Source organism: Pholis gunnellus, assembly GCF_910591455.1.
Source record: "Pholis gunnellus genome assembly, chromosome: 6".
NCBI classification, from domain to species: domain Eukaryota; kingdom Metazoa; phylum Chordata; class Actinopteri; order Perciformes; family Pholidae; genus Pholis; species Pholis gunnellus.
The window spans coordinates 22,232,777-22,249,150 of NC_136532.1; the positions used below are offsets into that span (position 1 = coordinate 22,232,777).

The following is a 16,374-nucleotide window of genomic DNA, read 5'->3' on the forward strand; positions in this document are numbered from 1 at the left end:
TATATTGGCATTCATTATCTGTGTATCCAGTTCTAAGAGCCTAACAATACAGGACATTCAAAATGTGCATAAAATGATGAACAAGTGATTAAATAAATCACATAAATATAATTTGTGCTGTGAAATTCAGGCATAAAAGTCTCCAAACTCATAAGAAATACGATAACAACATAACTATTACAGAACAAAATATTTTTAAATATTATCAAGTATTTTATATTATGAAACTATTAGACTGAAAATAATTAAATCTTATTATTTTGTCAGCAATTACTGCACATTGAGATTTCATTTCTGTTCCTGCTGGTTTTAAAAGACAGATCAGGAAAGGACGACTGTTACTTGTTAATAAGAGAGTTTATGCCTAAAATATAGACATTGGATCCATATTGTAAAATGAGGAACTTATCTTACAACAGAAACTCTTTTGCAGACTAACCAGACAAAATGAAACATCATATAACATGAATAAAAACTCTGAAGCTTAAATTGTGCAATTAACTTGAGTCTAACAAAACGTTCTTGTCTTCACAGACGGGCCACAGGAACAAAGCATTCATGCTTAAAATAATTTAAGTCTGGTCTGTCCATCACTTCTGCCGGGCACCTTCTCGTAGCTTAACCTCCCCTTCTTCTGTGGCGTCAACACTGCAAAACAAACACGAGGAAATATCTCAATTCGTCCAATGAAAACGAAGTAACACCCGTCGTCCAAATGTAGCGCAAATTTTAACTAAATTTCCTAAAAATTGGCAAAAGGAAATTGGAAATGAATGTGCTTTTCCATTCACAACCGTTATGCAGATATTAGGTGGTGATTCTTCAAGATAAACACTAATTATTAAGTCGGATGCTTTTTTTAATGACGTCTTCTTCCTCTGCAATGTATTAATGCCACCTGTTAAACTTCAAAGGATGGAAAACAATGTATATTTGTTTCTTGTATTAATTTGAGGATCTGGTGTTTTTCTATGGATGTTTAAGTCACATGTTTCATGTACGTCGTGATTTATTATGGATGGAAACTCACCTTGAGCGATCATCACTCACCTGTTCCGACCAAACCGGCAGCCTCGCCGCTCCTCTTCCTCTCTTGTCCCATCCAGCATCTGGAGCCATAGTTAGCAGAAACCGTTGCCGTTGTCTCTCTGCTACCCGTGAGGCAGTCGTCGCCGTTTTGACCTCGACCCCACAGCGTGACTTCTGTAGGAGGGCTCAGACCGTAGGAGATGCGGTGGTGGACATCTGGATGCTGGAGGTCACCGTAGGCTGCAGAGTGAGTGGAGGTCTGACTGTTGGCTGGCTGCTGCAGGATGTGGCTGGAACTGAATGAGGAGTCCAGCATGAACGGGCTGTCCAGCTGGACTCCGTCGCGAGCGTCGACACCGAGCTTCGATGGCGCTCTCCGTGTCCACTCATCGTTTGCTCTTCCGACGACTCTCCCCACTGCTCCGGCTCTGCGTCTCCAGCCAGAAAACGTCACCTCCTCTCTGCCTCCGTCCTCCTCTCTCCATGGGTCACTGCTGGTCCAGCTCCTCTGGAGGGGGACATCCGGGCTGCCAAAGGAGGAACTCAGGTCGAATCTGAAATCTGTGTTTCCCTCCAGCGCCATCGAGTCTGGGTCCGGTTCACTGAAGCTGCGATCGGCTCCGAACAGGAAGCTGGTGTTGTGGTCACTACGGAATAGTTCTGGATGGGGGTGGATGGGGGCTTCTTGCTGTGGGTCAGCAGCGGTGGTCCAGGGGCTGTTTGGTGGATTGGTCTCAGTGATGACTTTCTGAGACTCTGGCTGGCCTGTGGTCAGTGTGTACAGGGAGGTGGTGTCACTGAACAGCTGAAACAAGCAGAGAAGAGGGGCTGTTTAGTGCTGATACGTCACTGAAAGGATTCAGATTTACTTTATTATAAGTCACTTATCTTTATTGATTTTATGTGAATTGAACGTATGAAATATTATGGTCTAGCATAATGATTTTGATAAGTATTGCATTCTTAGAGCAGCAATCGATTAGTTGATCAAAAGAACAATAATTGAATAATAATAGTGATAAATAATAATAATACAAAAATCATTATTTGACTATTTTGATAATCTGTTCATAATTTTCAAGCAAACATTTCAAACATTTTCTGGTCCTAGCTTCTCTGATGTTTTGTCATATATATTACATTATACATTATATAATATATATATATTATATTTATATATATATATATATATATATATATATTATATATATATATATATATTATATAATAGTAAATGAGATATCTTCTACTCTCAGGCCAAAAAGACATTTACAGTCACAACAAAGTAACATGAATCTGGTCAGACAGTTGCTGTAAAAATAAAAAAAAATACATCCCATAATTTAACTGCAATGTGTCTCAACCTCTGGTGTGCTTTCAGCCACTAACACATTGTATTACAGAGGCAGAACAGCAACATACAGTGTGGTGAACTTAAAGAGTAGTGATACATCTGTGATCACCTTGAGGACTTTATGTGGCACCTCAGGGAGCAGCTCCATCAGCTGAGACAGAGAGGCCCCCAGGAGCCACTGGACGGATGGCGCTCTCCTCAGCATTAGCTGACTAACCAGAGGGTTAATACACGGGAACTGCAACAGACACATTTCCTCCTAGAGGGAAAGAAAACAACACAAACTGAAAGGTAAAGTTTTGACACAGCAGAAGTCATTTTACCCTGAAAGAGTTGCGTTGAAGTAGTTATTGAAACCATAGAAAACCCTTTCAACTAAATACGGGACTACTTTATGTAACTTCCTCTGGATAGATCACCTCTGAAGGAGTCACAGTCAGCCAGTCTCTGTCCAGGTAGTTGAGAGGCTCCTTCTCACTGGCCATCAGGCTGTGAAAGCAGATCTGACTGATCCATTCGGCTATTTCAGTCACCTCGGACACAATCAGCACCTGACAGACAGAGTAGCAGACGAGGTGGTTTCTATCGTTATCATGCCCACCAAGACCTCCACTCATTTAAACTCACAACTATTCAGTGCAGCAAACTACTTGCTTTTCAGCGAATGTCGCTTTTTCACGTCAATTTTGGGGACGTCAAACTTAATTATTCAAATAACGTCCTATTTATTTAAGCATATAGCACAGGGCTCCATCACATGCTTCTATGATGGGCTGTTACGCCGTCGCTCTCTCTTTTTATCACCACGCATGCGTTTGTATCCCATAATTCTATTTTCTTAAGATGTAGTCGTTTTAGAGACTAAATGATATGCTAAAGTTTTACCGGCACTAGTTTGAAAAGTCCAGAACAGTTGAGGGCAGAAAGAAAGAAATCATTTTTTTATTCTACCTTGATGTCTAGATCCTCAGACTTCATGCCGAACAGCACCAGAGACGAATAAACCAACACCAAGTTGCTGAAGGCTTCAGTGGAAAATCTGCCATCACACAGACAGACAGACAGAATCAGTGACGGTGTGTGTGTGTCTGTGTAGAGAGGTGTGTGTGTGTGTGTGTGGACACTGACCCTCCTCCCCGACTGTCTCCACAGTGCAGGATGAGCCAACAGTTGTTGTATTGCAAAGAGAGAGCGGTCAGCCTCATCACGACCCTCTCACTGGCTCGCTCCTGACACAGTTCATCCTCCTCCTACACACACACACGCACACGCACACACACACACACACACACACACACACACACACACACACACACACACACACACACACACACACACACACACACACACACACACACACAGTTGCAGAAACTGTTTGTTGTTAGTTGTTGCTGTCCAGACGGAGATTTTTTCCCTCACATTTTCATGCAATATCCAAGAAGTTCAGTAGAGGGAGATAAAAACATGGAAGAAATGCAGCATCATAATTGATTTGTGTGTGTGTGTGTGTGTTAAAGGACACAGCAGGTATCTCCCTGGTACCTGAATGACGATAGCGGTGCTTTCATCCACTGTGATCACAGCGTAGTTCTGAGTCCCTCCGAGCATCTGCAGGGACGGACAGTGGCTCCTCTCCAGCACAGTTATATCAAACCTTTAACACAAACATGTATACAGACAACTTTCACCACATGGTGTTCAGATGATAGCTAATCTTCACTGGCAAATAAGGTACAAACAGAAAATATAAAATTAAAAACGTCTGGAGTAATATAGATGTCTGGAGGTAATATAGAGATATTAGAATAACCAGTAAATCTGAAACAATTAATCAATTTCGTGATCACTAGAAAATGAATCAGTAACTATTTTGATAATTGATTTAATACTTGGACTGTTTTTGTTTTGCTTGATTCATTATTTGGACTATTCACAATATTTGACGACATCAAACGGGCATTTTTTCATCATTTTCTGATAATGAAAACGATTAAAGTTAGTTTCAGCTTTAATAACCACCGACAACGAGGCAGAAGTGGTCAAGATGAAACAAACAGAAAAAGTGTAAAACAGTAAGAAGTGAGTGGGTGAATGCACGATGATCATTTTACTTTTTTAATATCTAAAAGCAATGTTTTTTCACATATCAGAGCTGGAAGAACTGAACCTGGCATCAGGAGCCACGTTTTCGACTGATTACCCCTATCAGGCGAATAATATACCGTAGGTATTTGTCATTGTTACTGGCTGCATGTGATTTAATTAGACTTCGCTGGATGAACGGGAACATGTACCCTGACTCCAGCGTCTGTAGCAGCAGTGGACAGTTGAGAAGCCCCTCTGTGACAAACAACACATACGGAACATCGTTCTCCAGGAACCACACGGCTTCTGGAAACAAACACACACATTTTAGAGGAACAACAATCCCACGTTACTGCACAATAGTGTGAATAATAGGCGTGCGGGGGCGGCAGCTGACCAGTGTCGGACATGATGGTGTTGAAGATGAGGTGGCTGATGCTCCTCTCTCTGCAGACCGTGGCCCACGGTGACTGGCCCGGATGGTCGTACTCCACCAGCAGAGAGAAACAGCTCCAGGGGAAGTCTGGGCCGACGTGCTGCTCACACACCACCACGCACACACTGTCGCACATGCTGCTGGAACAGGATGGGAGTGAGGAAACAACACCGTGCTCGACATACAATAGCAGCTTGACATATTTCCTTAACAGGGCAAAACCATTACCACTTACTCCGTTACGACGAAGCACTCTTCTTACTCATACAGTATAGAGTCGTACGAGGAATGACTTCGTTTTTAGTTCATGAAACTCAAACTAAAGAGGATTAAACAGGCATTTGCTGCGTATATTTTATTAGTGCTAGGATGTGCATGAATGATGCAATGAATACAAAAGAAACTGATCTTTATTACCTGCTGACCACACTGGCACCATTCAGCTTTTTCTTGTTCCCTTCGGGACAAACTGCTGTGACAGCAGCACCTGAGACGACAGACAAAAAAAAACATACTTAACAGTGTGACACACATTTAGTTTCTATGAGAAGTGGTGGTGTTGTGGCTGATAAGTGAGAGAGATAAATGGGTTGCTCACCAGCCACGTGGCTCAAGCTGCTGATGATTAAAGATCTGATGTCGTCAGAGTCGACCGATATTATGACAAGAATCTACAAAAAGACAAGTGAGCCGGGATCACAGCAGGTTGTTTTTTTCTTCTTCTCACAAATAACCACTGAAACCTGACTGGCGCTGGTGAAACTGACTTTCTCCGAGGTGTTCTGTGCCGTTCTGCCGTGCAGCCATGAGGCCAGCAGCTTCTGCAGCTCCAGGAGTTTGAGGTTGGACTCCTGCTCCTTGTGACTGAGGTAGAGGATGATTTGCAGCCTCTTCACCAGCTGCTCCAGACTCTGCTCTGCACACGCCTCAGCCGCCTTGGTCAGGTACTCTTTAGTGCATAAGGAGACAATTTGTTTAAATGCAGATTGATGAAGCACGAATGTGAAAATCCTTAAAAACTACACTTAAAAGCCCTGAAAACATTCATCCTCCCTCAGCTTCTTAGTTTTGAGTTTGAGTTTTAGAAGTTAAACTGAAAAAAAGACGTTTGTGCTGAATTAAGAAGCATATTAAAATCTTAACTACAGAAATATATAAATATATATATACTGACCCAATGCAGTACCGAGGTCACACTTCAGCAGCAGCTCCTTAAATGTCACCAGCACATGAATCAGAGCCGCCTGGTTGAAAAGCACTTCCTGATCTGTACACACAAGGCCGGCAGAGGGATTTAACACCTTTTCTCACATAGATTTACTGAATTCCCATCTCAATGAACAGTTACAAGCCAAAAGATAAGGTCGTAAAAACTGTGTTTCTGCACTATTACATTGTGTTTTGTACCTCTGACCAGCTCTGCGCTCCGTGCATGTGTCCCGCAGAGCGCTCTCTCCTGCTGTTTGAGGAGGAAGTGTGTTTGGTCCGGGGCCAGGCAGCTGAAGTCTCCTCGTACAGGAAAGTTGAGGCCCAGCTGTCTGGCAGAGCTCAAACAAGGCTGAGCGAAGGCCAGCAGCTCACAGTGGGCACGCTGCTGGCTGTCTGTGAGGGAGTGAGAGTCACAAACTTCAAACACTTTCTGAACCATCCTTTCCAACGAGGACAAGTTGAGACACGTGTTTTGGTGTATCATTGGGTATCGTACCGGTAGCTTGGACTTGTACCGCTCTGCTGTCCCGTCTGTTCGGAGGGATGGACGGACGGACAGGATGACTCGTTTTACCCGTCGCCTGACCCGCTGCCTTCTGCTCTCTGGTAGCATTTGCTGACACAGCACCACTCATATAGGTTGGCCTCTGCTCTGGAGGAGGCTGATGGTGCTCAGATGGTTCTTGTTGGTCCACGTTTGGTGCTGATGAAAAGGATGAGATGATGTAACAGTGTGTGAAGAGACACTAGTGTCACTACACTGAGATCGAGTTCTGTAAGGTAAATATCAAAGTTCATGAACTTGAACACCAAAATGTTTAAATTTGGGAGCCTCCCGTTGAATTTTATTTCTAAAAGTCCATATTAATAAAGCCATGTAAAGGTTGACAGTAGTAGTTTAGTGCTACAATTATTTAGTGCCTATTTAACTAACCGAATAATCTACAGAGTACTTCCTCCATTTACTATGAATCATTTGGTCTACAGATAAATAAATAAGATGTCAGCAAAGAGCCCACAGTGAAGTCTGGAAATGTCATTTTGTCCAACCAACAGTCCAAAACCCAAATATATTCAGTTTTATAGTAAATTAAAAAAGTTAAAATATTAACATTTGAAAAGCTAGAACTGGAGATTTGATTACATTAAATACAAATAATAAATTATCAAAAAGGTTTGATTCATTTCAACTTCTGTGTGTTATTAATTATTTTGTGCAGCAATAAAAATAAACAGAAATACATAAATAATGAAATACAGTTACTTGTTGGGCGTTTCGTGAACATTCTGGATTTGACCACCAGATGGAGCCAAAGTTTAAAGCTAAATTAAATCGAATGACTAATATAGGTACGAGTAGTGCATATTTCTATTTTACCTAAAAAAAAAAGCATATATTGATGGAAATTTAGATCCTTTTAAAATATTAGACTAGGCTCTCTACCTTCCACTAACCTATGATTCATATGTTTTTGGAGCTGCATGCGTTATTACCAAAAATAAGTGATCAGATGAAATATGTGTATAAAAGTAGGACTGGAGGTGATGAAAATCCTCTGGAGTCTTTATAAGAGGAACACTTAATAAACTCATCATCTATTCAGTCATCTAGCGTCACAGAGTACCTGGAGTTGAGCTCTGAGGAGCTTCAGTAACCGCAGCCGTCTGCTGAGATCTCAGTATCATGAAGGTGGCCAGAGGGTCGTCCGGTGGACGTCTCGTAACCGGCACACACCTGCGATGGTCTCCGGCGGACACGGCGCTCTGCTCGGCCTTACAGTCGCCTCTACGTGTGCCGATGTCGCTCTTACGGGCAGGAAACATGGCCGCGCCATCTAAAAACCTCTCGGTTGAAACCTCATCTTTAGTGTCGGCGTTAGTGGCGAATTTAGAAAATGTTACGGGTGCAGGTTTTACTTCCTTGTAGTTTGTGTTGACAGCGTGCATCGGGAAGGCGTTCTGAGACGCAGCGGCAACAGATTCTTTCTGAAGACGCGCGTCGTCAGCAGCAGTTTGACATTTCTTCAGTTGAGGTGACGGAGTTTTGTTTGTGGGATTCATCCGGACAGATGTGACTGAGACCAGAGGAGATGAGAGGACGGGTGAGAAACCTGCTGCAGCAATCTCAAACTTTAATCGACTAAAACAATCAAGTAACTGCTGAGTCCAGACTAAGCGTGGACTGAGTCGATAAAGGACAGAACTACTCACTCTCCTCGTGCTCAGGGGACAGTTTTTTGAAGTCCTCCATCGTTTCCTCTGCGGTGGAAGGAGACTCCGGCCTCATGCGCTCTGTGAAGTCTCTATCGCTGCACAAACACACCTGCGGAGCTCCGACCTCCATCTCTGACTGCAGTTTGTCCCCAACGACGACGACAGAGCTCCGATTCTCTGACTTTGTGACTTTCCAGGCTTCAGACAGCGGCTGGAAGTCGACCACTGGTTCATATATTTGAGGCTCTGTGAGAAAATACAGCAGATTAGATTATTAATAACATCCTTTGGAGATGTATTTTGTAGTGTCGGCCTCTTAAACTGCCAAGATTAGAGATTCAGGTAACACACGGACTCTTACAAAGATGTTTTACACTCAACATTTTTAAACGCTACTTTAACTACAGATCTGTGAAAACTAAAACATTCACCTGCCAATAGAAAGCCCACCACGAAGGTCGGATGCTTCTCCGCCTTCCAAAGGGCCGTCTCCATCTCTTTCTGAGCTCTCGCTGACACCAAAGATCTACATGACAATCATTGTTACACGAGCTTTCCTACATGACGTTAACATTACATTATACCACACAGGGGTTTAATAAAGCTAATGCTGTAACATATATGGTTTTATTCTCTGAACGTGTTCAGGAGAATTTAAGGCCGTTTATGAGAGCTAGTTAAGTTAATGTTTAACACTTCATCTGCACGTCCAGTGAGCATAAACTGAACCTGCATGGACGAACGAGCAGTTTGACCGCGTGGTTTCATCCCTCACCCTCTGCAGATCACAGACTCCTCCTTCTGAAGTTCACACGTGGACGGACAGATTTGGGTTCGACTCGTCTCGGGACTCGGAGTCAAAGTCACGTCCAGCTCCAGTTCAGTCGGAAGCATCACACGTCCTGAGAGGAAGATTGGGTTAGTTTCTGCTCATTACCGCTACCTTCTGCACGACCCTCATCCCAACCGCAACCAAAGATTTATATTAACACTGGAATTTAAAACACTCATATTACACCTGATTTTATTGTTTATATTCTATTCAAAATACTGAATGTTTTCCTTGTAAATGAAATCAGTTGTAGTGGGTTAGTTTGTACAATTTTTAGATACTTTACCTGAATATTTCTATTTTAGAGTATTTTACAAGTAGAAATGGTGTGAAAATACTGCATTACAAGTAAAAGTCCTGCATTTAAAATGTTACTTAAGTAAAAGTACAAAAGTACAGAAGTATTATTAGCAAAATGTATTTCTCATAACACTGTGAATCATACAATTATTACAAAATATTATATAATTCTGTTTTTAACACTAAATAATACATGTGAGAGCATTTTAATGTCAATTTGAGATACTTTATGTACTACTGGGTAGATTAGTACTGCATGATATCATATGAGCATATCATGTTTCTTTATGTAAAAAGTTACTTGTAACTCTTAAATGTTAAATAACTGTACTGGAGCCAAAAGTACTATATTTCCCTTTGAAATGTTCTGGAGTACAACTATAAAGTAGCAGGTAAAATGGAAATACTAGAGTACTTACTTTACTAAATGTACTTCGTTACATCCAACTACTGCTGCTACTTTACATTTCAGAGGCAAATATTGTACTTTTCACTCAGTTATTTAACAGTTATAGTTACTTTTCAGATGAATATTTTTATATAAACACATGGACTTGTTGGACCGGTTTATACAATATGATGCATTAGTACAGTACATATTTATACATCATAAATAATGATCCCATAATATAACACTAACAGGGACCATTCTGCCTAATGAGTACTTTTACTGTACTTTTAAATGCTTTAAGTACATTTAGCAGCCAATACTTTCACACTTTAAAGTAACTCTTAAGTAAAATGTGTTTGGTTTTGCTACTTTTACTAATTAAATGATTTAAATACTACATTCTAGTAAACCAGCCACTGTAGAAACTATTTCTGTCCAAACATGATGACCTAACAAGTCACTCTCTGTGTCTTCTCTCTAACTTTTACCTGCCAGCTCCATCAAGCCTCCCTTTGTGTTGCGTTTCTCGTCGGGCTCCTCTGGTACTTCATACTGAGAAATATCAGCCGATGCTGATCCATCAGAAAGGAAAGCTGAGAGAAATGGGACTCCAGTATATGAGTTTACATGTTGGGTGCATGTTTATATTTCCTAATTAACTTAAATGTCGTTAATTACCTTTATAAAGCACATCCAGGACTGGAAGTTGCTCATCCAGCTGTTCAGGAGCAACAATCATTCGATCACAAACGCTTGAAAAGGCGGTGCAGCCGTCTTGGCTCAGATTCAGCGTGTCCACTACGACAGGCAGCAAAAGAGACTTCACAGAACAAAAAGAAACAATCTTTAAAGTAACTTTAAAACATACGAAAACAAATCATTCGGCACTTTTCTTTTTAGTTACCTCTTCTTTCATCAGTGACTCTTTACCAAACTCCTCGTGAATGTTTGCGCACGTCTGAAAGTCCCCGGTGTGCACATCAGGAGGTTTTTCAAAAGACGCACAGTGCCTAAAAAGCAGTGGGGGAAAGTAACTAAGTACATTATCGCAAGTACAGTTTTGAGGTACTTGTACTTGTACTTTTCCATTCTCTGCTACTTTATACTGCCGCTCCACTACTTTTCAGAGGGAAATATTGTACTTTGCCGGATTGTACTAGGAATGTGCAACCCCTTTGATCACATAACTATTGAAGGATAAACATGCACACCTGAATATGGCGTCCTCAGAGATGGTATCTCCCGTTGAGCTCAGCAGAGGGTCGGCCACAGGAAGCGTCCTCAGCCTGGACAGTTTAGCTTCCAGCGAGGGTAAATGTCTCTTAAAGTGTGGCAGGTAATCGACAACCATGAGCTCTTCAGGCAGGAGGAGATCTTTGAACAGATGGAAACATATCATTGGTGAGAAAGACAATTAATGTCACAGATATTCTTAAAACGGAACATTGACTTACCTTTGTTTTCATTTCCATGTTTCATCTGGTCAGTTGTGCACTTTAAGAATGATTCCTGACACGGATTATTGATCCACGTCTCTCTTAACAGGCAGACGTACTCATCCTGGTCTAGATCCGTCAGTGAGTCAGGATTAGACCTGGGTATCACCTCCACGTCCCCTTTCACCTCGCTCAGAGACACTTGAAATCTGGAATACGAATATCGAAAATCACGCCTCAAACAACAAAGCATATTGAGAGTAAAATGATGCACAGTGAGACGTGTTTTTAACCTCTCTGGTGAAATATCTGCTTGGCTTTGTTCTCCCAGGTCATCGAGCACAGAACCACTGACGAAGAGTTTGCAGGTTGAGATCACCTTTCCTACAACAAGTTAAAAAGATGTTTGTGATTGTCTCATTTAGGGTAGTTCGACACCTGTAAGTATTTATGCACCACATATATTTATTCAATAAGACCAGAATAAATGTGATCAAACCTCTGAGCCTTATAGTAGCTCTTTACTGGACTCTGTTGGCTTCCTGTCTACTCTGATACGGGAACGTTAGACAACGTCTGAATACTCTTTATTTGGGAATCACTAATATCATCGGAATATCAAACACTATGTGTAAATGTTATGATTAGAGCGATTGTAAAATCAACAGAAACTTGTTTAAATGAACACCTAAATCAGTATGATCTAGTTATAGTAGATCAGAAGTCCCTCAGAGATGATATGTGCAAAGCTATAAATGAATAATTGTGGTTATCATGCTGTTTTTTAATTATTACTGTATCTACTTCGGGATAACTGTTGGTGCTTTCATTTGCAAAAATCAGAGCAGTAAGAATATTTATTAAAGTGGAAGTTATTACATTTACTCGATAGATCAAAGAAAGTGAGGAATGTGTGTCCCCCAACTGATTACATTTAAGATTTGGAGAACATAAACTTATTATAGCATTTCAAACACAAATCCCATACTCTATATCTTTATAAAAGGAGATTATTTCTTCTTACAAATGATGTAGTTAGTAGGAAATGGACTGGGCTACAGTCTCTTGGACTGCATCTGATATAAAAACCCTCTTTAAAACACATGAAACCAGTCAACCTTGTGACCGTGGTTAGACTGTGTCTATACCTCTGATCCATGGTGTCCTGTAGGTGACTTCAGGCAGCTTGCCCCTGTGCGGGTAGAGGTCACTGGTACCAGTGAGGTACGGTGCTGGCAGCGCCAGTAAGTTCATCATTACTTTCAGACTGGTGGTGGTCTGAAATAAAAGGACAGAGGAGGAAGAGCAGGGCCACATAGCTTTGAGGTTAAATATTATTCTGAGGTAAATATAAAAAGAAAACACTAAGCTCACCTCAAAAACATAGTCGAGAGCTTTAAATCTGACTGGAGGGAAAGTTTGCATTGGAGAACTGATGTGGTTTTCAGACCTGTAACAATAAACATAAAATATAATCATACAAACTGCAATTCAATGAAAAATAATCATCTTTTCAGGAAACATTAATTGCATAATCATCACTGTCTAAACGAAAAAAATTAAACAGATCACTCTTAACAGGTAACTTCCTTATTTTAATTCCTAACATTAGCTAGTGCTTCTATCAGATGATAAATCTAACTTTAGCTAAAGTTAGCTTAGTTTAGCTAGCTAAAGTTAGCTTAGCGATCTCTTCCAAGTGACGTTCAGTCAAGCTAGCAGTTATAACTTATTTAGCAGTTAGCTAGCTTGTTCTACGTCCTTCAACTCATTACAGGTGTTGATGAAACTAAAACTTCCAACAGCACAAATTGAACAAATAATAAAAACGTAAGTAATCAGGTATTTTATAAACTTACATATTAACAGGCGACGATTTATTTTTGTGTTTTAGGTGTTTTACAGGCGAGGTGTCTGATCAGCCAAAGATCGTTTATTGCGGATGATACACTTCCTCATCGCATGCGCTTTGAGGCGTTTTGTTTTATTCTTTTTCCAAGGTAAGGTACAAAGATCATTCATCTTTATTGACGAATAGGACTACATGACCGCTGTTGTCCTTTTCTAAGGTCATATACTGTACATCATTAAGTTTCCTGGGGCTTTTTATGATTACATTCCAAGAAAAACATCAGAATTGAACAGCCCTGTTAGGTGGCAGGGTTGCTCGTAGTTGTTATTATGTGTGCATGTTTTCTTTGGCATCACTGCAGCGCGGTTAGCGGCCTGGTGATCACTTAAAGGCGAATTGTTTGGTCCCCGTATCCTGCAGCTTCAAGGTAACCATTCATTGACGTTTCGCAACGTTACGTTTATCAGTTGGACCGAGGTGGAATGTGGTGTTTTGCCTTCCGTATGACCACTTCCGCTATTAGGCAACAGTGTTCCCTCGATTCAACGATGCACGTGGCCTAATTGCTGGGCGGTGCCGTGGCCTCCAACTAAATGTAAGTCATGTATTGTTGTACAGACGGGCAAAACCGAAATTATCAGAATTCGTGTGAAAAAGCAGGTCTTATTTTGTTGCCAATGTTTGTTAATAAGCATGCATGTAGCACAACATGGAAGCAGTGCTCTGTAAAGTTGTGGGTGAAATGCATTGTGAATAAGGTGACATGGAGCAAGGGTTAACTGTTTTATGCGGATCTTGTTTTTATGAATTGTACTTATTATTATTTTGTATCTACTGCGGCTTTGAAGCATATTTTACATAGTGGCTAAAGGGTGGAAACACAACTTCTGTGTCCGTCATGTGATGCCATTAGGCCCCCAAAATATGTTTTTTCCCATAATCTCACATTGAGTCAGCATCTGCATGATATCAGTATAAATGCATCCCTACTCTTTACCAAACAGCTGAATCAGGTGCCTGTGACAATTGGGCTGATCATTTCAATTCTACATTATATAGTGGAATTTTAATTACTGTAAGTTTTGACCAATTTGTTGCTGCATTGAAAAGGTTTACTCTAAAATTGTAAATCCATTTTTTTAACACAAAGTTGTTGGTGTATGAATTTATATTCTAAGTAAATATCAATTAAATAAATTGGTATCTTGGTATGTTGCCTTACACATAAAAGAATGATGTCACTTCCACACAGTGAGGTATGCGGCTTATTAATTACACTGGGATCAGATCGATACTCTGGTATGAGGACTGAAAAAGTGTCCTAGTAAAGAGACGGTTTTAAATCAGTGGATTGTTGTGGTAAATAAACTTCCCAGTACGAACACTTGAATAGCCCTAATTCAAACCATTGTGTCCTAAAAGCTGTAAAGTGCACTAATCCAGTTTTTCCCCTCCCTCAGTTCATGAGAACAAGGCTGCACTGAGGGCCGGGAGGCAGCGTGAAAGTAAATGTCATTGCACTTGCTCTATGGTCCGGGTAATTTTATACTCGAAGGTGAAACTTTTTTTTTTGCTTCATGCGCCACTGAGCAACGTTCATGAACAGGGCCCCTTCTCCATCGCTGTGTCCAGCTCTCTCTATACAACCATGGCCTCAAACCAGCTTTGCTGCCTTTTGGTGTGATTGTCGGTCAAACTTTCAACTTCTCATGCTCTACTTATTTTGTATTTTGGTCAGATAGGTGGCAGTCTTATATCTAATCAGTGATGCGTCCCCCACCGCCGCAGCCCACATGCATCCCCCCCCCCCCCTGTGAATCCAGCTTACGTCCTGGATAAAACTAGCAGCAGCATTCTGAACGAGCTGCAGCTGCTTTATGGTCCCTTTGGGGAAGACCAGTTAAGAGACCATTGTGATCGTCCCGCCCCTACTGGAAATATAAGCATGGATGAGCTTCTCTGGTCACGTTGGGACACCAGACACCTGATTCTGGACACAGTTGTCTTTATTTAGGTGAAAGTTTTGGCTCGTCAAAGTATCTTATCTGCTCTAAACAATGCAGCAGTGATTCAATTGGGCTGAAATCATCAGGTGAGAGGGCCAGATAGGAGTTTATCTGCGTAACTGTGATTATTACAGCCCTGTTACTTATTAACAGACAATAAGTAAGTAAGTTACTGCAAAAATACAATGAAATGTCTTAACAGTGTTAAAAATGCATCTTGGGCCCATGTGTTGCTGTTATGTCTGGTCAGTATACTGAAGCAGTTGCAGCACAATGAAGTCGTTATAAACTTGTCCATTTGTTCAGGTGTTGTTCATTCATGCAGAGATATAAGTGTTGAGCACCACTGTATGTTCGCCTGATGTCCTCCCAGGAGGTGAAGGCTGGAGCAACAGGGCAAAGGTCATCTGTTGGCAAACAATTTCTAATTGGACAAAAACGGAAGAACAGACCACAGGGAGAACTTGAAGAGCTGCCGTCTCATTTCTTTATGTAGTCAAGTGAAATGATAAGATGGTGTGGTTGGTCTTCTTGCACCCTCAAGTGGTGAAACGCTGACATAACAGAACAGCAGCCGAGGTTACAATGTTAATAATATCTAACGTCCAACACCACATGGCATGAGAAAGTAAGACATTTGAGAGCTTTGACTATAAATCGGAGAACTCAAACAATCACTGAATGGCTTATTAGTTATGATACTGTTGGAATTTGAGCATAACTTCAACAAAAAAAGAAATCACTGGAGAGGCTCGTGTGTCACCATTTAACCATGACCAGTCATCACCACTTCATACAAGCCCTTTCTACAGAGCTGTGTATGCATTTTAAACGATACTACAAAAGTTATTGTAAGTGACATGTAATGTCTGTGTTATACCCACAATGCTCTGCAATTTACAGTAAGTAGCTGGACAATCTGTCTGTCCATGTTACCAAATCCAAAACAATAATATGATAAAATCAGACAGTAACACAAACGATGAGTCACTTAATCTCTGCATGAGAGATAATTCTGTTTTAGATTTGACAGAAAATTTGGTTCGATTGTAATTCAAAGATGATCTTAAGTGAAAGAGTTTGGGCGTGTCACATGTCGTGAGTTTAACAACACAATCATTGTCTCTGTTTGGTGTAAATCATTTGTATGACGTCATGGGACAGTTAATAAGTTAATGGACTCTTAAAAGTCTGTGTGAAACATCTATATTTGGAGTTTTACCAGTTTGT

At 40.9% G+C, this 16,374-nt stretch overlaps 1 protein-coding gene across 1 annotated transcript; it reads right to left on the reverse strand.

Annotated features, from left to right (window-relative positions):
• Window positions 1-562: 562 nt before the first annotated feature.
• shoc1 (shortage in chiasmata 1) lies at window positions 563-12,711 on the reverse strand (the record flags this gene model as incomplete). The annotated part of the gene is made up of 27 exons (XM_079160787.1): window positions 563-648; window positions 1,051-1,834; window positions 2,493-2,642; window positions 2,803-2,934; window positions 3,335-3,422; window positions 3,512-3,633; window positions 3,926-4,037; window positions 4,678-4,774; window positions 4,866-5,041; window positions 5,322-5,391; window positions 5,503-5,575; window positions 5,672-5,853; window positions 6,079-6,171; window positions 6,312-6,506; window positions 6,610-6,816; window positions 7,739-8,188; window positions 8,325-8,573; window positions 8,759-8,853; window positions 9,103-9,229; window positions 10,339-10,443; window positions 10,529-10,670; window positions 10,755-10,860; window positions 11,062-11,224; window positions 11,305-11,495; window positions 11,580-11,670; window positions 12,435-12,564; window positions 12,661-12,711. 27 exons carry the CDS (start codon window positions 12,709-12,711, stop codon window positions 563-565), a joined length of 4,467 nt encoding a protein of 1,488 aa, XP_079016913.1.
• Window positions 12,712-16,374: the final 3,663 nt, after the last annotated feature.